This window comes from Idiotropiscis lumnitzeri, chromosome 11 (assembly GCF_059441095.1).
Source record: "Idiotropiscis lumnitzeri isolate Australia: NSW breed Sydney's pygmy pipehorse chromosome 11, RoL_Ilum_1.0, whole genome shotgun sequence".
Classification (NCBI taxonomy): Eukaryota; Metazoa; Chordata; class Actinopteri; order Syngnathiformes; family Syngnathidae; genus Idiotropiscis; species Idiotropiscis lumnitzeri.
In genome coordinates this window covers 15,858,690-15,879,688 of record NC_142401.1, presented here as the reverse complement: position 1 = coordinate 15,879,688, position 20,999 = coordinate 15,858,690, and the positions used below count along the sequence as shown (strand labels likewise).

At 42.1% G+C, this 20,999-nt stretch overlaps 2 protein-coding genes across 6 annotated transcripts; both read right to left on the bottom strand.

The window, feature by feature from the left end:
* Positions 1-284: 284 nt before the first annotated feature.
* On the bottom strand, positions 285-7,750 carry sh2d5 (SH2 domain containing 5). 2 transcript variants are annotated; one of them, XM_088309063.1, is made up of 10 exons: positions 7,569-7,750; positions 6,801-6,875; positions 6,644-6,724; positions 6,015-6,089; positions 5,782-5,928; positions 3,449-3,649; positions 3,183-3,369; positions 2,212-2,317; positions 1,346-1,505; positions 285-814 (listed from the first exon to the last, which is right to left on the bottom strand). In XM_088309063.1, exons 2-10 carry the CDS (start codon positions 6,849-6,851, stop codon positions 593-595), a joined length of 1,230 nt encoding a protein of 409 aa, XP_088165189.1. In that variant the 5' UTR covers positions 6,852-6,875; positions 7,569-7,750; the 3' UTR covers positions 285-592. The 2 variants fall into 2 exon arrangements, with proteins under 2 accessions (XP_088165189.1, XP_088165188.1); XM_088309062.1 differs by having other exon boundaries at positions 6,801-6,866.
* A 367-nt stretch (positions 7,751-8,117) lies between these two features.
* Positions 8,118-19,589, bottom strand: hp1bp3 (heterochromatin protein 1, binding protein 3). Of its 4 annotated transcripts, none has more exons than XM_088309690.1 (13): positions 19,425-19,589; positions 18,213-18,294; positions 17,409-17,586; positions 16,953-17,030; positions 16,683-16,839; positions 14,190-14,333; positions 14,048-14,107; positions 13,824-13,963; positions 13,480-13,570; positions 11,285-11,444; positions 11,079-11,190; positions 10,224-10,409; positions 8,118-9,320 (listed from the first exon to the last, which is right to left on the bottom strand). In XM_088309690.1, the coding sequence occupies exons 2-13, from the start codon at positions 18,277-18,279 to the stop codon at positions 8,735-8,737; spliced, it is 1,959 nt and encodes a 652-aa protein (XP_088165816.1). In that variant the 5' UTR covers positions 18,280-18,294; positions 19,425-19,589; the 3' UTR covers positions 8,118-8,734. The 4 variants fall into 4 exon arrangements, with proteins under 4 accessions (XP_088165816.1, XP_088165817.1, XP_088165818.1 ...); XM_088309691.1 differs by lacking the exon at positions 19,425-19,589 and adding an exon at positions 19,119-19,299; XM_088309692.1 differs by lacking the exon at positions 19,425-19,589 and adding an exon at positions 18,908-18,955.
* Between the last annotated feature and the right edge of the window lie 1,410 nt (positions 19,590-20,999).

Here is a 20,999-nt window from a genome sequence, read left to right as displayed (position 1 = left end):
GCAATCAAATATTTCCGTGTAATGTTAGGATTGAACGAGTTTTTTTTAAATAAAATTCCTTGGCGTTATGATCGATGATAAATTAACATGGAACATCAGCTGCATAATGAAGGTAAAAATCAACATCCAACAGAGGGTCTCTCGACCAGAGGCAGTCATTATTATAAGCATTTGGGTGTCCTGAAAAGTTCTACAAGTGTTATTGATACCAACAAAACAATTACATTTAAATATATTTGCAACATCTTGACAATGGAGGGGGAAAAAACACCTTGCCGTCAGATTTAAAAATCTGGGCTCTTAACCCCATAAAGAGTGCGCAAATACCGTATGTTAAGGACACGTAGATGCCTTAAAACACTATGGAACTCGGTTTAAAAAAAAACAACATACACATATATAAAAAAACATAAAAGCAGCAACTACAAAAACAGCTTTGATAAATTGACCGATACATTACAGATACTGGAAGTGCCAACAGGGTAAATAAATAGGCGTGTTGAGTGTTAATAAAGTTTGAGATGTCCCACGACTTTATGTGATTTAGTGAAGGATGACGTGCAAAAAAATCTCGGTGAGCAGTTGACCACTTCTAGTGTCCAAATTTCATCCCTATTCCTTTCACTATCCTCTGCATTCTGCTTTTGTTCAGGCTTCTGCGCATCTCCTGGGCCTTCGGCTCTGTAGCATCTTCCTCCTCCCACTCGTAGCAGTGATTAACCCGGGCACAGCTCAGCCGGCACGGCAGTCCATCCTGGTTCTCTGTGTAATGTTCAATCAGCTCTGCGAGGGAACTGAATTCGGCTTTGCATTTCTGCCACATGCCAAAGACAAAAAGGGCAAATGCAACATTTCTGTGGGTTTAGTGTTGACATGAAAACGTGGCATTTACAAACAATGTCTGTTGAAACGTGTTCCAGTATATTTTCATGACTGAACGAGCTTATTGTGATATGTAGCCGTCTGAAAATAAATCATTCCGTAGTGAGGCACAGAGTAAGGCAGTAGCATTAGCGGGCGGTGCAACTGGTAACTGGGCCTTCAGTGGGGATTTACTTGACTTAATCCATTTAGCACCACCACTATCATATTGTAATTAGAGAAACAATCAATCCCATTGCTAACAGGTTAAATTATATCAACCAGCACAACTGATTTGGAAGGCCCTGATCAGATTAGACTGACATAGCACAGGTTGAAACTTGATTGGACAAAACATTTGCATACACAGCCTAGGAGCAGTACAGCCATGAAAAATACTAACAAATTAAGAGAGCAAAATGTTGGGAATAAAGTACTGTTATACAATTTCATGGATCAGATTTGTAAATGACACACACGGTACCTCCAAGAAGAAATTCCCTTTACGTGTGTTTTCAATGAGGTGGGTGGTGAGGCCAGAAGGGAAGCGAATGATGAGGGATCCACTTTTAGGTTTCTTGGGGTGCGGGCACAGGAGGTAGGACCCCAAAATATCATCAGCCAGGAGGGAGTAGCTGTTATCACTGGGACAAAGAAAGGAAACTGAATTTGCTTTAAAGAGGACATATTACATAAAATGTACCTTCCGGAGACCAGGGATTATTTTCTTTGTCTGCAGGAGACCTTTTCCAATAAACAAGATTTAGAGTATCTGAACTCACTTAATTCTGGCTTCCATACAGCAGTAGAGTCCACAAGAGTCCCAGAAAAATAAGATGGCCTCTAAAGATGCTCTGAAATTATTACTCAATAGAACTAGATGGAGCCGAAGAAGTGAAATGTTCCAAAGGGAAAGGGTGAACATCTTGCAAACCATAGTAAGAAATCTGATGTACATTTTTTTCCTGCAGGCTAAATGACTCATTGTACACTTTTCAAACATTAGCTTATGTGTTATATGATACCAGTTCCAATTCTTGAAGCTTGTCCATGTGCAATTCACAGTGAAGCGTGTGAACTGCTGCCACCATGAGTAAAAATACATTTAATGTCTTAACGGGTACTCCCATTTTTCCGCCACAATAAAATCCGCTGTAGTCATAATGCTAGGGCTTAGTCATGGTAATAAAAGCTGGACTAGTCATTGGCCAAGCAAGGACGCCGCTTCCAAACAGGCTAATTTCAGTGGTGTGTTTTAAGATTTGTGATCATTCGAGTGAGACAAGCATGTTATACATGATAACAAGACACATGGGAAGTGTTTGAAATAAAAAAAATGCACACACTCACGTTGCAATACCGGCCCAACACCACACAGCCTGAGCAAGCGCTTCCTCGGTTTCGGCCAAGCTCGGCGTCCGTGATCGTCTCGCCAGTGTCTTGTCTTGGTCCTTTTCTACTCCACGGACAAGAGAAGACATCATTAGAACATTGCCGCAACGGACATGCCTTGTCTTCTTATATACACCCCTGCCTCGTTGTGGTTGGCTATTCAAATTGTATATCCTAGTGTATGTTTTTTTTTTTTTATTCTATTATTATGAACTATACTGTCAGCTATTTGCTGGTCACCTATTCCTGTTTTTTTGTGTACTCTGCATTGCTGTCACCGTAAAATGCCACCAGATATTTGGCTAATCATTAGGAATTGATGTCAAGGATGAGATTGCTCTGTTCTAGTGAAACTTTGAGTTCTTTATTTATGGTTGATCTACGTTACTACACTCACCTATGGCCTCATAGATCCCGTTGAGAGGATGCAGGGCGATACAAAACTTTAACAGATTAATACGTTCTAATTTAGATAAAAATTAGTGCTTTAACGCACCTTGTGTCAACTTGGTTCCATAAACGTGTGCTACAGTAAGTTGAACAGTTTCATTTACGTTCGTCAAACGTAGTGCTTTGCCGTCAACTTGCGGCACCTTTTGGCAATTAAAAAAAACAATATTGAGGGCATCTTTTGCATTTGCTTTGTTGTTGTTGTTATTTGAAGCAGAGCTTGGTCCTTATCCCTCGTCAATGTATGTGCATGTTTGAGCAGGTAGGAATTGCTGTACTCGCAATAAGCGAAGACAAACATCTAACAAAAGGAAAACCAAACATGTTCCAGCTTGTTATAGACTCAAACGTGAGCACCCGTGGCAGCCTTGCTAAACCTCATGAATAAACACCTCCACGTGATCTCCCCATCAAGCATCGAGGGCGTTACCTAATCAACTCCCTGAATCTGGAGAGCGCCCTGTGAACAGCGGGCCCACCTTGTGACGCGTTGAGACGCTCCTGCATGTGGCGCTGCTTGAGCGGCGTGAACGTGAAAGAGCGGTACGCCCCAGATCGCAGCACTTTGTTGCGGATGGCTTTTTTGCGCACCAAGGATGGGGAGGAGGTGGGGAAGACCTCATCTTGGTTGCAAAGCTGCTGCTCGTCAGAAGACTTGTCATGTTTCTGCACAAAGGCAAAGAAAATGTCAATAGTGTCTCGATAACTGCCCTGAAAAAGAAGTACAACCACTTTGCCTGACGACCTTAGACCCAAAAATCAAGCCCCGAAAGGGAGCTCTTCTGAAGGACACCAGGGCGCTAACACTGAGCGGGAAGCCGTGGTTAAGAAGTGACGGGTTACGTCGAGGTGCAGAGCCGGAAGAAACTTCTTGGGCTTCATCCGGGTGCTTCTCCAAGTAAGACAGTTGGAAACAGCGGCACAGTAGAAGGTTCAGGAACTGGGCCTAAAAGGAGAGAGTGCATGCTAATATCACCTTTTTCAAACACGCTAACTTTAAATACAGGAAACCTATCTTTTCGAAATCTATCTGGATACACTGTTGTTAGCGTGCAATCACTTAGTAAAGACACAGTTTCAACACAAGTCCAAGTCTTTAGGTTTCAAGCCCAAGTCCCTGCCCAGAGTGCAAGTCAAAAGTTATAACAAACAGCAGCACTGCAACGGCCTGTTTGCCATGCTGGTGATTATTTGTTTATGAGTTGTTGTTATCGCATTTGTCGACTCCATGTCATTAACACTGATGTCGCACAAAAAGGTTGGGATAGCGAGAGGGACATCTTACGGGCTCGCACACAAACACAGACATTTATAGTAAGGAGAGGAAATGAGGGCATGCCGCAAAGTAGGGCTGGGCGATATTACCTAAAATCAATATCGCGATAAATTGGGCAATTTTACCTCGATAACGATAAATGCGCGATAAATTCCCCCTGAGGACCAAAATCAAAATAAAGGCAGGAAATGCATATTAACTGCTTTTTTTATTGACCAACTGGTACACATTACTTTCAATGAAAAATAAAAGTACAAAATCATTTGAATAAACGTTCCAAATAGCTTGCTTTGCATGACTTGAACAATGTCACAAAGAACAGGAGAAAAAGGGTACCTCTCACAAAATCTTTTTCTGCAAATAGATTGTGCCGAGATGCTGTAATGCCATTTGCAAAGGCCTAGATTTGTGAAAAGGTATCTTGTAAACAATATAAATAATGCCATGTGCAAAGAGCTAGTCGCCTGTAAACAAAATGCTAAATAAAATGAAAAAAATGTCAATGGAATGCCAATGCCAAATAAACAAGTGTGCTTCATTAGGAAAATGCCGTCTCGAGTACTCTGGTGCGCGGTCGCCACTTGTCGTCTATGCACATTCAGGCTCAAAACAGGGATGCATGTTGCGACTCGACCACAAGTCGGATGTGGATGCAAAATGCTCGACATGTCTTCGTTTGCGTCCTGATGTTGTCCATATCGGGAAGTCCTGTTTGCGACAAATATTTTCGTACCTCTTGTCGGCTACGTTCATGAGGCGTTTAAATCCTGTGCGCTCCACTGTAACTAGAGGAGCAATATCTTTAGAGCTATGTGCTCGGCTATCGCGTCCACCACTGAGACGTTCTCTCGTACGGTGTCGCCTCCGTTATGGGCTTTTGTCACTTGTCGAACCTTGCTTCTCACTTCGAACATTTAGCACAAGCTCCAAGTCAACAGCATGGTTGTGTTGTGGGTGGTTTAAAAGAAAAGGTTGGACGCGCTGTTTCAGGTGCTTACGACGCACTTAGTAGTTTTTTGCTCAAACATCGTCTTTATGGAACCCAAAACATTTCCAAACGACAGATGTCGAATTTCTTTTCGGGACAAGCGCGACCGGAACAATTTCAACTAACGTTACTTCGTCTGCAGCCGTGTCAGCCGCTTCAGGATTTGAATCGCCAGCAACGAACGCGTCTTCTGTTTACATTCTTCTACAACGCATGAGTCACGTGACTAGATGCGCTGTAGCCGTCTTAAAGAGGCATGAACATCGCCGCAGACAGAAAAGACTTATCTTTTTCAGTTTCTTTTAGACACTGAATTTACCGACAAGGGCAAAATTATGTCGGTCACTGTAATACATTTCGGTAACGGTAAATTTTCGGTTTATCGCCCAGCCCTACCGCAAAGTAGAGTAATGTAATGTTCACAAGTCCCAAAAGAAGAGCCGAGTCAAGTCTGGAGTCTTTCGTGGACAAGTCTAAATTGAGTTGTTAAATTAAGTTAATCTCATAAAACAGCGACTTAAATCTGTCACAAGTCCTCGTTGTGAGTCACCATCTTTGGTTCCAGGCATGAAACTGAGGCATTCAGATTATGTCCAACCAGGAGGAGCACTTTCTATTCTATTGAGCCAGACCCAGGACACTGTTCAGGGACTATGGCTCACAGAGAGAGAGGAAAAACATGGGGCTTCTCCTAGAAGAACTGGAGGAGGTGCCGATTTCTAAAAATGTTATGTTGTTGAACGGTGAACATTAACGTTCTCTATTTTTGGTTTGGTGACAAACAGAGATGTCTGTTGGCGAGTTGGTCTCTTACGGCTCTGGCGTGTCTGGCTCTAAAAACGTGACAGTACAGCTGGGCGTCTGCGCTGCCCGGGTTGTGGGAGACGAAGGCAAACTGGGAGTCGCTGGGGCGGGCGGTGGACAGTGACACTCTGCGAAGGGCGTGGGCCATGAGGAGGGTCTGCAGGCCGAATGACAGGTTGGACCACACACAAATGTTTTTGATTGCAATTGGCAAAAAATAACTCGTAAAATATACGTCCATACCGTTTCGTCCTCATCGTACACTTTCACGCCTTTGACTGAGAATTTGAGGGATACGGGCCTCCTCTTCTTGCATATCTGATGGCAAAAGGTACAGTGGCACAATTAAAGGAGACATATTACTGAAAATGTACCTTTTATTTGCTAATTAAATAATTTATCTGCTTATAATAATTCTAAAAGTTTCTGTGTGTATATATATATATATATATATATATATATATATATATATATATATATATATATATACATATATATATCTATCAGTGTCTTTTATTTGTAATAATAAATACCTTTGTTAAACTATATCTTTCTGTGTCTGTGCTTAAAGAGTCCCGCTGCTATTTTCCAGCGACTGCTGGAAAATATCTAAACAATATCGGCTCCCAAGACATGATCAGTGTGGCTAGGCAAAGATCCAGAACCACTTTCAAGGGACCCCCAAAGTCTGGTTGCGACCATTCCCTGAAGGTTGAGAACTTTTCCTATTGTATTTTTTTTTTTTTTTTTAGGGGGGGTTTCTTGTTCCTTAAAACACACGCTGTGTAGTTTCTTTAAGGTTTTATAATGTCGATGTTGAAAATAGTGGTTCTGAACTTGGAACAATTATGAAGTCAAGTGGCGTGACTTACTTTCAGGGTCTTCAAGTTCTTGTGCAGCTGCTCCATCTGATCATCCAGACAGCTATCATCCACCAAAAACGAGCCTATATACTTTGGAGCCAATATGCAGTATTAAATGTTGAAATAAACAAACATGTGCGAGTAAGGGCGCTAATATAGTGCTGACCTCAGCTGATCTTATCACGGCGCCGTCCTCTCTGACTGCTGCTTCGCCCATGATACCAGGAGATCTCTGCACAAGCTTACAGTTTACAATAACGTACAAAGAGGAAGTAGAAAAACAGAATTCTATTTTTCTGGCATGTTGGCCAGAGTCCAGCAGTTTTTGTCGATTTCCTTGTGAAATCAACCGAAACAGGAATGCTGAGATAAATTGATAAACGAATTGGATCAATATCCAAATGTGAGCTCGCACTGGCAGTTACTGCATTGAATTTTTATCCACATTTGGTCGAGGCCCGATTCCCCTCTGAAGGCATCTGATTCTCGCCACGATGATGCATATTACACGTCTGACACTCAAATGTGTCACTTCAACCATGCTGTTATGCAAGTTGGGTTAGGCTGAAATTCCAATTTGGTTTGAAAATAAATCACACGATTCTCAATTTAAAAAAAAGACACAAACACATTGATCATAATTAAAGAAATGATTGGGGTGGGGATGGCAGCTCAGAGCACAGCTCAGAGCATGAACAGTTAACTTGCCTCCCAGTGTAGTCCAGGGGTCCAGCAGCAGATAAAAATACAAGCGTGTCTGCCTAAGTAGTTAAGAGGGGTAATTAAGTCAGGGTCTTCTTCGTATATCTCGAAAGGTTTCCCCATTTCAAAAGAAGTTGTAAAATACACGAACGCGTCTCAACACGAACGGTTCGCGGAACGCCTCCCTTCTAAACCGAGGCTGTTAGTCGAAGCCCCCGCCGACTTCACTCACCTGAAGTCCGTCCGTCCGAGTTCCGATGGTGCTTCAGCCCAGGTGTGCTGCTCAAGCCGAGCTGGGGTCCCGCGTAAGTGGGTGTTGAGGTGGATGAGAGGGGAGGGGAGAGCGAGGACGAGGACGAGGCGATGGAAGTATCCGAGCGAAGTTGTGTTCCGGTCGTCGCAGTGTGCTCTAACATTGCTACTCGTTAACGGTTAATGACGTCACGTGTCAGAAGACGGAAGTAGCACACCTCCACGCTTTGGAATTCGAAATTACTCCGCCCTCTAATACTTGGCAAGATCACGGCGAAACATTCATATGGGGTTTGCTTTTTACTAAGATAAATACATGGAACCCTTTTGAGTCTCAAAACGATAAAAATTTCAGAGTAAATCAGTTTCATTCTAGAATTGTTTTTTTTTTCTAAGCAAAGCTTTGATAAATTTTCATTCCATTACTATTAGGTTGAAAAACGTTGATCAACTAAGCAACACAAATTATGAGTTGTGTTACATGTGCCTCTTGTGTACAGTGGATGAAGGAAAAGGAAGGGAAAATATGTACAAAGAGCCAATTTATTACTTGGAAAAAAGGCATAACAACACAAGGAATACACATGCATGCAAAGGGATGGAGACGCTACAACTAAGCAGCTGTTTCCTTATTCACAACACAGTGCTGGACATGGAATTACAGCTGTGAAGCATTAAAACCATTTTTCTATCACACACACACACACATATACATATTAGAAAAAAACAAAAACAAAGGGACATTTCATGTTTTGATGTATAAGTAGAACAGCGACAACGTGTCCAGATTCTTTTTTTTTTTAACAGCCAACACATTCTCCCAGAATGTCTTCGTTTCTGAACCACAGTGTCACAACAGGCTGTGGGCGTGAACTAAAATGGCCACGTCGCTTCCTGGAAAAACATGGAGCGGACCAGGTAAAACGTCAAAATCAAGAAGAAAACGAAATGGCTCTAGTAACAGAATATCAGACCAGAGCGTAAGTGCGCTTCTCTAAATACATAATAAAAAGAAAAATGTTGCCGGTACGATCGCCTTCTTCTACTATTGTGGAAAAAAAAAAACTACCGCCCCATTAAAAAAGGGGAAGACAAAGAGGGGAGCACTGATGAAAGTGGTGGAGGTGGCAGGTAGGGCAGGTGGATTTAGTTCTTTCCTCTCTTTGACTTCCGGGCGGACTGCTTGCCGCTGGGTGCCGCTTTTTTGGCGGGGGGCTGGCCGCTTGCAGCGACCCCAGAGCGCCTAGACGCGGCTCTGCCTGTCGGCTTCTTGGCCTTGGGCTCTTCAGGCTCCTCTGCCTCCTCAGGTTCCTCTGGTGTGGAGTCCTCCTTCTTGGAGCGCTTGGCGCTACCCCTTTTGGCGGGCCGCTTGGCCGGTGATGCCGGCTTGGAGCGCTTAGCAGCACCCCGCTTCTTCGGGACCACAGGCTCCTCTTCCGATTCGGGCTCCTCCTCCTCACGCTCCTCTTCTTCGGGGGATTCTTCTGGAGTCGCGGGTCGCTTGGAGCCCCGTTTGTTCAGGCGTTTGACAGCTGGTGTCTTTGGCTTCTTGGCCACAGCTTGCCTCTTGACGGGCGTGGTGGCTTTAGAAGCCGCCGCCTTGGTCTTCGTCACTTTCTTGGCCGCGGCTTTCTTGGCGGGAGACGTTTTGGTAGTGGGGTGTCCTCGTCCTCTGCTGGCCTTCTTAGCGGCAGGAGGATGGCGGACTCTAGGAGGGGGTCTCTTCGTGGGCCTGCGGGCAGGTCAAAACAAGTCACTGTGACTAAAGCGTCCAACTTGAAAACCTGTTGTTACCTTCATGACCACCCCAGACCATACGAAGCCACAGACTTGTGAACTATATGCAAATGTAGCTGCAGTATGTATGTGGGGAGTGCACATCATGTGTCAAAGTGCGCTGCGTTCAAATGAGCCTTAAACTCAACACAGTATGTTAACGTCTTTGTTCCACGTGTCTGGACGGTAAGAAGCTGTTTTGCTAACCTGGTCTGTTCAGGGACCAAAAATTTTCGTACTGATGTAATTTATGCATCCATACATACCTATTATTTAAGTGCCAATGTTCAGCTGGATCAAGTGTCCCTTTAAAGGAAGTAATTTCAAACCAAAAAGGGAAACATTTACATGGGTTGACAGGGCTGAGTTAGCGCATAGGTATACAATCCAGTAAGTATTTAACAAAGTGAATTTGAGCCTTAGTCAAGCACTTCAGACAAAGTAGATAGTAGTGTAGAGAAAACCTTTTTCATTTTTTTGGACTAAGGCGGGTTTCTTGGCAAAAGTCATGAAGTCATTAAGCCATTCGAGTTGATTCTGGACTCATTGGTTAAATGGTAAGTGATAGTAGGGATATAACGATATTGTGATATTAATATTGCCTCATATCGTCATCAAGTGATGATATTAAAAGCAGCGCATCTCCGTCCAAAAGCATGCCAATCTGGCGGCTATGTTGCCAGGGGCGACTTTATTAGACAAACCTTTTTTCCCAGAGGAACCTCAGTTTTCATTGTGCCCTAGATATCAACGATCTTGATTCTTTGTTCTAAACATGTATAAAAGTGAGAAAATAATGGTCCTTACGTGACAAATGAGAGTAACGGCACTTCAACACACCACAGATAATGTTAAGCACCTCTTCCGCACTGGAGCTTCTTCCTCAGACTCTTCTTCTACCTCCTCCTCATGCTCCTCATGCTCCTCCTCCTCCTCCTCCTCTTCCTCTTCTGACTCCTCATCATCAGACGCAGCTCTCCGTCTTGACCCGGAGGACACCTTGGTGGACACCTTGTTGAATTTGTCTGGGTACAGTGTAGTTGGGCTGAACACAAACAAATCGAAAACATGAAATAAAGTAGGGTAGTGGTGAGCACATCGGCCCCAATAGTCGAGAAGTCAATATGCTTATTATTTTAGTATTGGAGGGAGGCAGTGGACGTCCACAACATTGACACTTGATTTTCGGTCGTCAAACGTTGCAAATCCCTATTTCACATATATTTAAACCTCCAGTTTCAGAATTTATAATCCAATTGTTAACCCCTGTGAAAGCAAAGAAACAGAGCTCCCGTGTTTGTCATCTGTTAAAATGTTGGATTGGAATCCCGGCTCGCTACTCAAATAAGACATCCATCCACCTGCATCTCCAGCTTTCTAATTCAAATTTGAAGCACTATTAGGATAGCCAAATGGCTCAAACTTTTTGCCATGAAGTATCCCAAACACTACAGCAAAACGCAGGACCTGTTTTTTCCCACTTTTGCGGGGTTGGCATTTGGATTATCAATGTGCGCCCGTGCAGCATGAAGACGGGGACCGATGTGCATGTGTGGAACGCGTATTGACATTAAACAGTCCGTGGACAATTAAAGTACGGACTGGTCTTGATATGCGTTCAATTGGTGTGGACTGAAGACAAGTGATAAAACCATACTTAAAATTTGAAGGGGGAAGAAAAGCAAATAAAAAAGTCTACTTGAATAAGTGTTACCTTGGGTAGAACGGGAAGCACAGCCGGTAGGTCCCTGTGAAACCGTGACCGGTGATCTGCTCCATCCAGCCGAGGACTTTACACTTGGTCAGGGTCCTCCTCAGATTAGCCACTTAATAGACAAGCACAGTTTTGTCTTCAGCCTAACGTTGCTGTGCATGCGGTGGTTTTAAAAGCATGGCCACTAGAGGGGGCCAGTGTCTCACCAAGCTGATACTCCTTGGCGTCCTTGTTGGCATCAACCAGATACTTGCGCAGTGTAGTAGTGCTGCATGTCTTGGGCTCGTTCATGGCCGTGATGGCCGCCAAGATGGCATCTTCCAAGGTGCCACCCTTCAGCAGCACTTGATTGCCAGTACGTTTCAGCTGCAATAAAATGGTGGGATGTATTCATGAGGCATGAAAGTCAGTATTTACCATGTGTAATTGAAGTCCTGATTAATGAATGAATTTTTTAATGTTTCAGTTTGTGTTCTAATTCCCTGCTAATTTATATTACACCATATGGAAAGTGCAGCTGTAGTGAAATGTGCTATAAAAGTCAAGTTGTATTGTATTGCATTGTTACAGTAAACCCTCACCCATTCACAATTAATCAATGACCAACTTGGTAACTAACACCATTTTGTATGGAACCCAATCAATAACGATTCACCCAAAAACTTGCCCCATCCACGCTATGAGAAGTACACGTGTATTTCATCAACCCACATACCGAAAAATTTTTATCTTGCGTAATCCCCGTGGCGTCATGCTAACACACTATTCAAAATGCCATAGACAGGCTAACGAAACTAGCCTCTATGTTGCTGTAATTATACCCCTTTTAAACATCTAAAGCAGTAGCAACAAAAGCAGACAGACCATACAACCGTACCTACAGGCATATCTTATTTATCCTCTGCGAGAAACATTAATATAGCAGCTTGCTGAGTTTTTATGACTGTCGTATTCATATTGACCTCGAGTACCACAGGGCGGGGCGACACAGTGGCCCGACTGGTTAGCACGATGGCCTCACAGTGAGAGACAGCATCGGGTGTGGGTTCAATCCCGGCCCCGGCCATCTTGTGTGGAGTTTACATGTTCTCCCCGTGCCTGCGTGGGTTTCCTCCGGGTACTCCGGTTTCCTCCCACATTCCAAAAACATGCATGGCAGGCCGATTGAATACTCTAAATTGCCCCTAGGTGTGAGTGTGAGCGCGGATGGTTGTTCGTCTATGCGTGCCCTGCAATTGGCTGGCAACCAGTTCAGGGTGTCCCCCCGCCTACTGCCCGAAGATAGCTGGGATAGGCTCCAGCACCCCCCGCGACCCTCGTGAGGAGAAGCGGTACAGAAGATGGATGGATGGATACCACAAAGCGCACACCACAAGGAGCTAGGGCCGCTCAATAATGAAAATATTGATCACGATTACTTTCGTATTAATTTAAATAATAAAGAACCAGAAAATGCATGTAAAAATATATTGAGACAAATCAAATTATTTTAAACACTATAATTACAAAAGTTCCTTTCGGACCAAACCAAATTTATAAAGTTAGTTATTTTAAAATAATTAAAAAGGTACAAATGTATAAATAGAGGTATAGTTTCAATGTAAAAACAAACAATGCATTGGAGTTTATTTACTATACACTTATAACTTGCCATACAACTGTTGTAACATTTAAATAAACAATATAAATAAACTTCAAGTGCTAATTTTGAACCCAAGACCCAGTTTATTGCGGTTAATGAGGAGCAGATCTCCTGTTTATTTGCCGATTTTCCGTCATTTTTGTTGTGCTGAGCGAACCGTGCTTCTCGGTGACTGAGCGCTTCCGAACACAGTTTTTTACAATCCGTTTATCCAGCTCAACTCTGACCAACTGAACGGCACATTTGAATAACATCGTGTGTTTCCGAACAGACGAAAAGTGCCAAGCGTTTATTTACATGGACGAGACTTCTGTTTTAATTTAATATATTTTTTGGGTTGATACCGTTTGAAAACCTGAGATGCACCGAGGCCGCCAAAGAGGGATATAAAATTTTCTTTTACAATCATGCCAACTTTGTAATCATTGAGTATTATAATAATCGTAATTTAATTTTAATTCATTGCATAGCCTTCCAAGGAGCAGCACAATCACCCACTGAATTATCATGATGCTCAAAGCTCAGTTCCTATTTTTACAAATCCAATAATCGTTAATAATAACGCCCATTTATTCTAAAGGATATAAAATGCGCTTCAAATGATTATTAAGTGCTTTGGGATCATCGTGTGGGGTATGTTTAAGGTTTCAAGTTAAAAAATGAATATAAGCAAATATATAGACATTTAGGGGCACTTCCTGCATTAGTTGCACATTTGCATAAGGGTACTTAGATGTGTAGAAATGGGAGCGACATTACCTGGAAGGTTCCGGAGGCTCCCTTCCCTGTAATTTGCTCCAGTTGTCCTCGTTCTACCGCCTTCACCAGGGCCGACTTCAAGACTTCTGGCCTGGGGGAAATTGTAGACGCACATTACCAAAAATTGCAACAACAGAAGATTCAGCATTTTATACAGAACACAGCAAGGCTGTCACACAAGATTCTGCAAGCATATACAGTACAGTGGAAACAAGATATAGTTGATATTGCCTTGCAACAGGGCAGGAGAAGCGTGAATTAAACTTCACATCCATGATCCGGCATTTCAGAATTTCATTCAACATACGCACAAAGGCACCACCGTCTGACACACATGCACACACCTGTTCTCAATGTTGAGGCTGGGGAAGTGCTGCTCCAGGTACTTCTTAATCAGGGCGTATGAAGCCTCTTTGGGCTCGCACAGACGCGTGATTATGAGTGGCAGGGCGTCTCCCAGAGCTTCCTGCTTAGAGCCGGCCTTCTGCAACACACACCACCATCAACATCACCACCACCACCAACTTCAGCACTTGTGACACCAATTTCTGCAGCAACAGGCACCTACTTTGGATGTAGAGGTTGGCTTCCCAATGGTGAAAGTTCCCAAGAGGCCTTTGCCCTTCAGCTATGAGCATACCAGGAGAAAAGTGTGTTGTAATGAGCTGTAAGGGAGGTTTGAATTTTGTGTCTTGGCTGCTTCAAGTCACCTGTTTGATGGTACCCTTCTCCAGCTGTTTCTTCATTGCCTTCTTGATTAGAAACTTCTTCTTGTCCATCTCCATGTCGGGGCACTTTTTGGTGATGTACTTTATGACCGACTGATAGGAAACTCCAGATCTGTGATTAAACGACTGCACAAAAAAAGATTTTGCTACTATGGATAACACCAACTCACACATAAAATAAAAGAATGGACGATTAAAACTGGGCTGGCCCATTGCAGATGTCCTAATCATCCCTAATTTAAGTGTAGATACTCAGAGTAAAAGCAAATCGACACTGTACTGTAAAAAACACTTATGACCATTTTTTATTTTTTACCCGAATTGGGGTTTTGCCATCACATACATCCCATTAACTTGAAAATTAAAAGAAAAAAGAAATCCACAATTGGACATATGTGTCTTTCACAGGACAGCGACACTATAGTCCAGATGAATACTGGCGTAAATGAAGGTTTACTTTGAATTTGGACAAGTAGAAGGCAGTCCATTAATACACTCAGCATTTTATTAGTACGTTGATAGATTTGGCGACTACTTGGACTTAGAACATTATTGCACATTTCAGGGGAAGATTGGGATGTGGTCAGTCGAGTTTTAAAAATAAATGATGTGTTGAGTTTCGCAGATTGAACGCCAACATTTTCTTGTTGTTTATAGTGTCTAAAGATTACCTTGTGAGTAGTGGTGGGCGATATGAAGACATTAGATTGTTAAGGATTTTAATGTTGTATACAGTTTTGCTCTCTGGCAGCTCAAATATCTTTGATTGGCTTAACGTTAATGTCCCTTTAGTTCTATCAACGTTTTTATAATCAAAAATCACCTCTCTGAATTGAGCATTTGCGTCTTCATCATGAGATGTCACCACGGTAGTTGTTTTGCAATAGCGCAGCGCTATTCTATTCCTACTGTAACATTCGATTTCCTGGCGGTGGTGAGTGTTATTCCGCAATCGGAGTTCAGCACACCGAGAGGGAATAGCTCCACATCAGACTTTTTATTCAATTGTCGTCTCACCTCTCTCAACGCGCCCCTCGCGTCCCCACTCTCCCTCTCGTTCCATTACAATCGATATCCCTCCGCCAATACAACACAACAATAGTTCCCCTGAATAAGAAATAAAATAGATCTATACAAACATAGATATCCTAGTAAAAATAAATCATCTTACACTATTTATATTACACCATATGGAAAGCGCTTTGTTACAGCTCCGGCTGTTGTGAAATGCGCTATATAAATAAAGTTGTATTGTATTTTTTTTACCCCACCTCTGAGTTACGATTGGACTGTAAACAGCCAATCAGAAACAGCCCTAGTGTCCGACTCCTGATTGGTTAAGAAATGTGGCGCAATTGTCACACCTGCATCACAAGCGTGAATCAGCGTTTTGTATACCTAAAGGAGAGAGAAGGCATAAGCTTAAAACCACTTGGAGGGTCTTTTACACGCGAAACACATTTTTGTACGCACAAAACAAGTTTTCGTAAGCGGTATTTGACATTATGCTTACGTAGCTGTGGCATAAATCTAACGCCATAAAATAGTTCGATCGTATCACCAAGGCTCACTGCGCAACACTGTCGTATTGGGAACACCCCGGTGCTAACTGGATCCTTCTCATTGGTCGACTAAACGCTGTCAGGAACGTCCCGTGAGCGTTCTTGTGTCCTAACAGTAACACCCCGGCGGTAGCCGGACCCTTCTCTGCACAACAGACGGCAGTACTGTCATTTAACAAGTGCATTCCATATGAAAAAAACAAGCAAGCACTGGAAAGAAGTAACTGAGGCCGTGACTTACTACTTTTCTAAAGACATGATTCCGATTAAAACAGTGGAAAGAAAACGAGGGCTTTGATGACTGTTCAAAGTACTAGACGTGCACTATGCGCAGTATTTTTATGGCGACTTTGTTAGCTTTTATGTTTATGTTCACTGCACATTTAATTTGAATTAAAACCTGTTCAGAAAGCTTAGTTGTCTTAAAATATTTGTTTTTTTTGTTCAATTCTCAGGTATTATTTACATTTTAGATATGTTGAAAATGGTCAAAAATCTGCAAATGAGTCTTAAATAAACGATGTACAAAAACAATTGTGCGAGAATGGTGATTGCGACCATTTATGAAAATTGCGAAGATATTTTTGCCATATTGCCAACCCCTACTTGTGAGTTAATGTGTTTTTGCACATATGTGGATTTGAAAATTCCTCTCTCTTGTAAACGAATACCAATGGGCAAAATATTATAAACACAGTCAAATGTATATTAGTTATATTATATTTAATATATCCATTTATATGAATAAGTTATATGAATTCTTTTTGCCAAGTTTGGAATGTGCAATGGCCCAAAAATAAAAAAAAAAAAAAAAGATTTAACCCAGTCTCATTCGCAGTGGCTCAATATTGACTTTACTACTGTATTAGTAATAGCAGCAAACTGGATGGAATGAGTGCATGTGCGTACACACCGTGATGGCTTCAATGAGGAGATGGTCCAGTCTGTTGTGCGTGCCGGCGAAGTTGGCGACGGGAAGCTTCTTTCTGGCGGTGACGCTGGCCCACACCGGGATGGTCCTTTTCACCTTCTTGACTTTGGCTTTCTTGAACTTGTAGCCATCCTTCAGCCTGGAGGGTAAAGAGGGAGGACAACGAGAGAAATTGAGTGGCATGGCTCGTTGAGGCCAAGGAGCGATATTTCACTGTGATGGTTCCCACCCTTATCTCTATCGCATCCTCACCTTAGTAGGAGAACATAGCAGTGTGTTGCGCACTGGCCAGCCACGCAGTCCTTGCATTTGTCACTCTGTCCGGATAAACTGAAAATTTGAGAACATCTGTCTTAATAAATAAGTAGTAGCTACTAGCTACTCTAGTACACTCCCATTTGCTCAGGAGAACAAGAAGAGGAGAGGTTAACACAGTCAGGAACATGGACTCAGATCCCCTCAGGCTAATCTAAAAAAATAAATAAAAATCTCCCTGGACCAAACATGATCATCTCCTTTTGTTTCTAATCATCTGATTTGCATTCTTAAATCACCTCTCAGTGGGAATGCAACGCCACACCACAGAGGAGCAGCCTGACATTATCCGGCGGAGGTAAGGACCAAGTGAGCAGATAAAAGTGCTATCAGAGTGAAATATCGCAGCAGGTCCCCTGTTGTGGTGACTCGGCGCGCTTGTGGTGAACTCACTCTTTTTTCTCTGTTGCGTCATCCGACTTGTCGGCGGCCCCTTCATCCGCCTCCTCGCCGTTCTCCGCCGGCTCGGGCACGTCATCCACCTTTGCCTCGCTCTTGCCAGTGCCCTCCGCGGATGACACGGGCTGCTCCCCTTCAGCGGATGGAGACTCTTCAGGGGTATCCTCACGTCCTGCCCATGAAACGAACATTTACGGAAGGTTAGGTTGGCACCAAGTTGCTTCAGGGCTTGCAAATATTTTTGAATCAAATATTCTATTGATTATCCATCAATTCATAAGATATATTAGATATAGCATTTCTTCTCTTGAAAAATGGGCATGCAAGGTGCAATTATTTATGTCCACTTGGAGTTCCCTTCATCACGTGTTACTGTAGCATTTGTGACTTTGAATGTGTATGGCTTTTAAACACGAGATATGGCCACGTGAGTGATGTGGGAGTCAGCCAAAGAGCGTGTAGCATTGGCTAGCTGAACCTGCGTGCTGACTCTGCATGACTTGTGTCAGCAAGTGTATGCAGGTGCTTATTATGAGTTTGCGTGTTATTATCCTTGACCACTTGCGGGGGCATTACAATACTGCCAAAGATGGTAAGCTATATTAAATTAATTGACAACAATACATTTACTTGTGATCAAAAAGGACCTGTTGTTAAGTAGACACACTGCTTTTTATCTTCCTTGGACAATGTGAAACGACCCCAAACTTCACATCATCACGTCAACTTTTTCTATACGGCGTGGCCTGTGCAATTTCTACAACATTAGTCTCTCTTCGAGCTCCCAACGGTCCTCACCTGTTTCTGCTGTGGCCGAGAGGGCCTTCTCCTGGGTTGGAGTAGCTGCTGCTCTGCGAATCGGCATCACAGGAGGATTGCTCTGGAAAGTTTTGAAAAAAAAAATAAAATAAAATAACAGACAATGCCATTTCTATTGAAATTGCATGCAAATGCTGAAGAGATTATGCCCATGTTGTGGTATTGCATTGTTGATATGAGATTTGAAGCTGAAATGGCAAAAACATTTACAATTTTCCAGTAAAAAATGGAAATTCAAGGAGTGTGATAAATATCTCACTTTTGCCCTGCATGAGTGGAACAATTCGCAGACGGAATGGATTGAAATGCTCATGGATTATGGAAGGTGTAAAAGAATCTTAAATTAGTCACTTTTACAGTGAAAAATATTGGAAGTGAAAAGAATAAGCATAATATTTAGAAATTAGAACGTGTGAATTGTTCACGAAATGTGTTAAGTGTTGTCAAAAGTGTCAGTTGCGAAATGTGCTATATCAATAGAATTGTATCGTATTGTATTAATTTGATGCCTATTCTTACGAATTTGTTATGTAAATTGGGGTGTCAAGGGGGTTTTATATTAAAAATTGGGACTTGTTAAGTGTGCGATTTTGACAATGTGGAAATTGTTCAAATGTGGAGAATACTTCATTTAGGATGCATGAATAATTCTACAAATGTGGAAAAATATTTACCCGGATGTCTTGAATGCAATGAAAAATGTTCCAGAGCGGCGAAGTTGGAATAATTTGAATCAGCGGAGAAAAAAATGCTAATACTGAATCAACACAAATGCAAAAAAAAATCTAATAAAATCCATAAATATAATCAGCCAGTGGTGGAGTGGGGGAAAGCTGGTTCGGGGCCCACCACTGGTAAAGGATTCAAACAGGCAAAGCCTTTTACCTTAATTCACGGAGGCCCCACGTCGTTTAATAGACGGAAATTGTTAAATACACTAACTCCCCAAGGGTCGACAAAGCATTTCGAACCAGCGGCTCCCCTTGGACTCTTGACCAATGTCGGCGTAGGAAAAATCGCCAATTTCGCCATTTTGTCCTCTGGTTAATGTTACACACACGCAGAGTGTCACACACATACTCGGCTGTGGTGCTGATGGCGTCGCGCGAGCATTTCAAAAACCCGCCCCGGCCTGCAACAATTCCGACGTACGACGCTTCGCGCTACCCTGAAACTGCAGCGAAAACTTACCTTGGACTTTATTGTGCAAAAAGTGGAGATATTCGCGAGTTCAAAATGAGTGCACGATCCTTTATTTCGATTCCTCTGTTTACGAGCCCCGCCCCGTTCGAGTGCTTGGTGACGTCACAACGTCTCGACTATCATGGCGGACCGCCGCTTCTCGAATCCCGTCTACCTCGTATCACCTCCTTTGTTTTAATTGAGAGCCATCAAGTCAAATTACTCACTTAATTCAAAGTAGCATGAGGTAACAGAGTTTAAAAGAACAAAAAACGGTGTTATATTCTATATTATGGCTTATAAATATATTAATTTATCCGTCTCGTGTATTAAAATATGACGTTTTTAAAACCGCCGTACCGTGTAAAAAATATGCAACCCCATTATTTACCGCGGCAAACCAATTGAGGATGGTGGCAAAAAGGACTACAAAAACCACTACGTATGGCGAGGATGTCTGTAGCTATAGCTCATGGAAGATGTGGTCTAGAAAGTTGTTTTGGGGGTGTGTTTATTTTCATTTAATAGTATTCATTTGGTCGTTTTGTTTTAAGCTACTTTGCAGAATTTTGTCTATATTTCCCATTTATTATGTACAGTTTTTTTTTTTCAAGGACTGGTGTCAAACTCAAGGCTATGGGGGCGAGATCCGGCCTAGGACATCTTTCATGTGGCTCGCAGAAGCAAATTATATGCATCAACTTCATGTTTCTTGCTAAAATTGCAAAGTGTATTCTCTTTTAAAAACGTTTAAGGTATTGGAAACATTTTTTTGTTTCCAATCCTTTTAAAATAAATATTTCTCAAGTTTTTATTGGTCTATGATTTCCAAAGTAGTTATTTATCAATTACAATTATTTTTGTTCACAGTCATAACGGCCCTCTGAAGGAAACCAGAACTATAATGTGGTTGGCGACAAAAAAGGTTGGACACCTCCTGCTAGAAGTTGGCCTTCAGGGACGAGCAAATTGTGCTCAAGAGCCTCATTTGACTTTTACAAATGGATGGGGCCAGATCATTCATAGATGAAAATGAATTTAAAATGTGAAGGGAGAAGAATTTCTTTTAATACATTATTTTCAAATTGTATCTAAAATTTATTGACCACTTTTGTAATCAAATTAACAAATTGTTTATTAATACATTAAAATTGTTTTATTTTATTTACAATAAAGCAAATATATTTGACATTTTATAAAAAAAAATTTTTTTACCATGTGCATTATTTCAACCACTTTTAAGGGAAATGTCTATCAAATAAAATATTACAGCACTGTTGATACTGTAAATTATTGGTGGTCAAAAGGGGATTAAAGACTTGTTAAAGGAATGGAACAATAAACATGTTAATGGATATGTTTAGTATTCAAGCTAACATCCCAGCCACCAATACATTTAAGTTACGGTATTTCCCCGAACCTGCATTTACCCACTTGTGCGCAAACACAAAATATCGAGACAACACATTTCCGTCAATCCCTTGAAGGTTGAGTTTGCATGCTCACAAAGCATGCGAATAACTCATTTAAAGCCTATCATTCGTCACATCAGGATCTAATTTTATGTGAACTCATTAACGCTCC

What these genes read in the sequence shown, in the direction of transcription:
- sh2d5 (XM_088309063.1), bottom strand. Translation starts at nt 6,851, where the DNA reads ATGGGCGAAGCAGCAGTCAGAGAGGACGGCGCCGTGATAAGATCAGCT. An exon ending in TGTACGATGAGGACGAAACG is followed by an intron (nt 5,929 to 6,014) that starts GTATGGACGTAT and finishes TTCGGCCTGCAG; the next exon opens with ACCCTCCTCATGGCCCACGC. An exon ending in TGTTGGGCCGGTATTGCAAC is followed by an intron (nt 1,506 to 2,211) that starts GTGAGTGTGTGC and finishes TCTTTGTCCCAG; the next exon opens with TGATAACAGCTACTCCCTCC.
- hp1bp3 (XM_088309690.1), bottom strand. Translation starts at nt 18,279, where the DNA reads ATGCCGATTCGCAGAGCAGCAGCTACTCCAACCCAGGAGAAGGCCCTC. An exon ending in AGCCAACCTCTACATCCAAA is followed by an intron (nt 13,964 to 14,047) that starts GTAGGTGCCTGT and finishes TGTGTGTTGCAG; the next exon opens with AAGGCCGGCTCTAAGCAGGA. An exon ending in GAAGCTCCAGTGCGGAAGAG is followed by an intron (nt 9,321 to 10,223) that starts GTGCTTAACATT and finishes ACCTGCCCGCAG; the next exon opens with GCCCACGAAGAGACCCCCTC.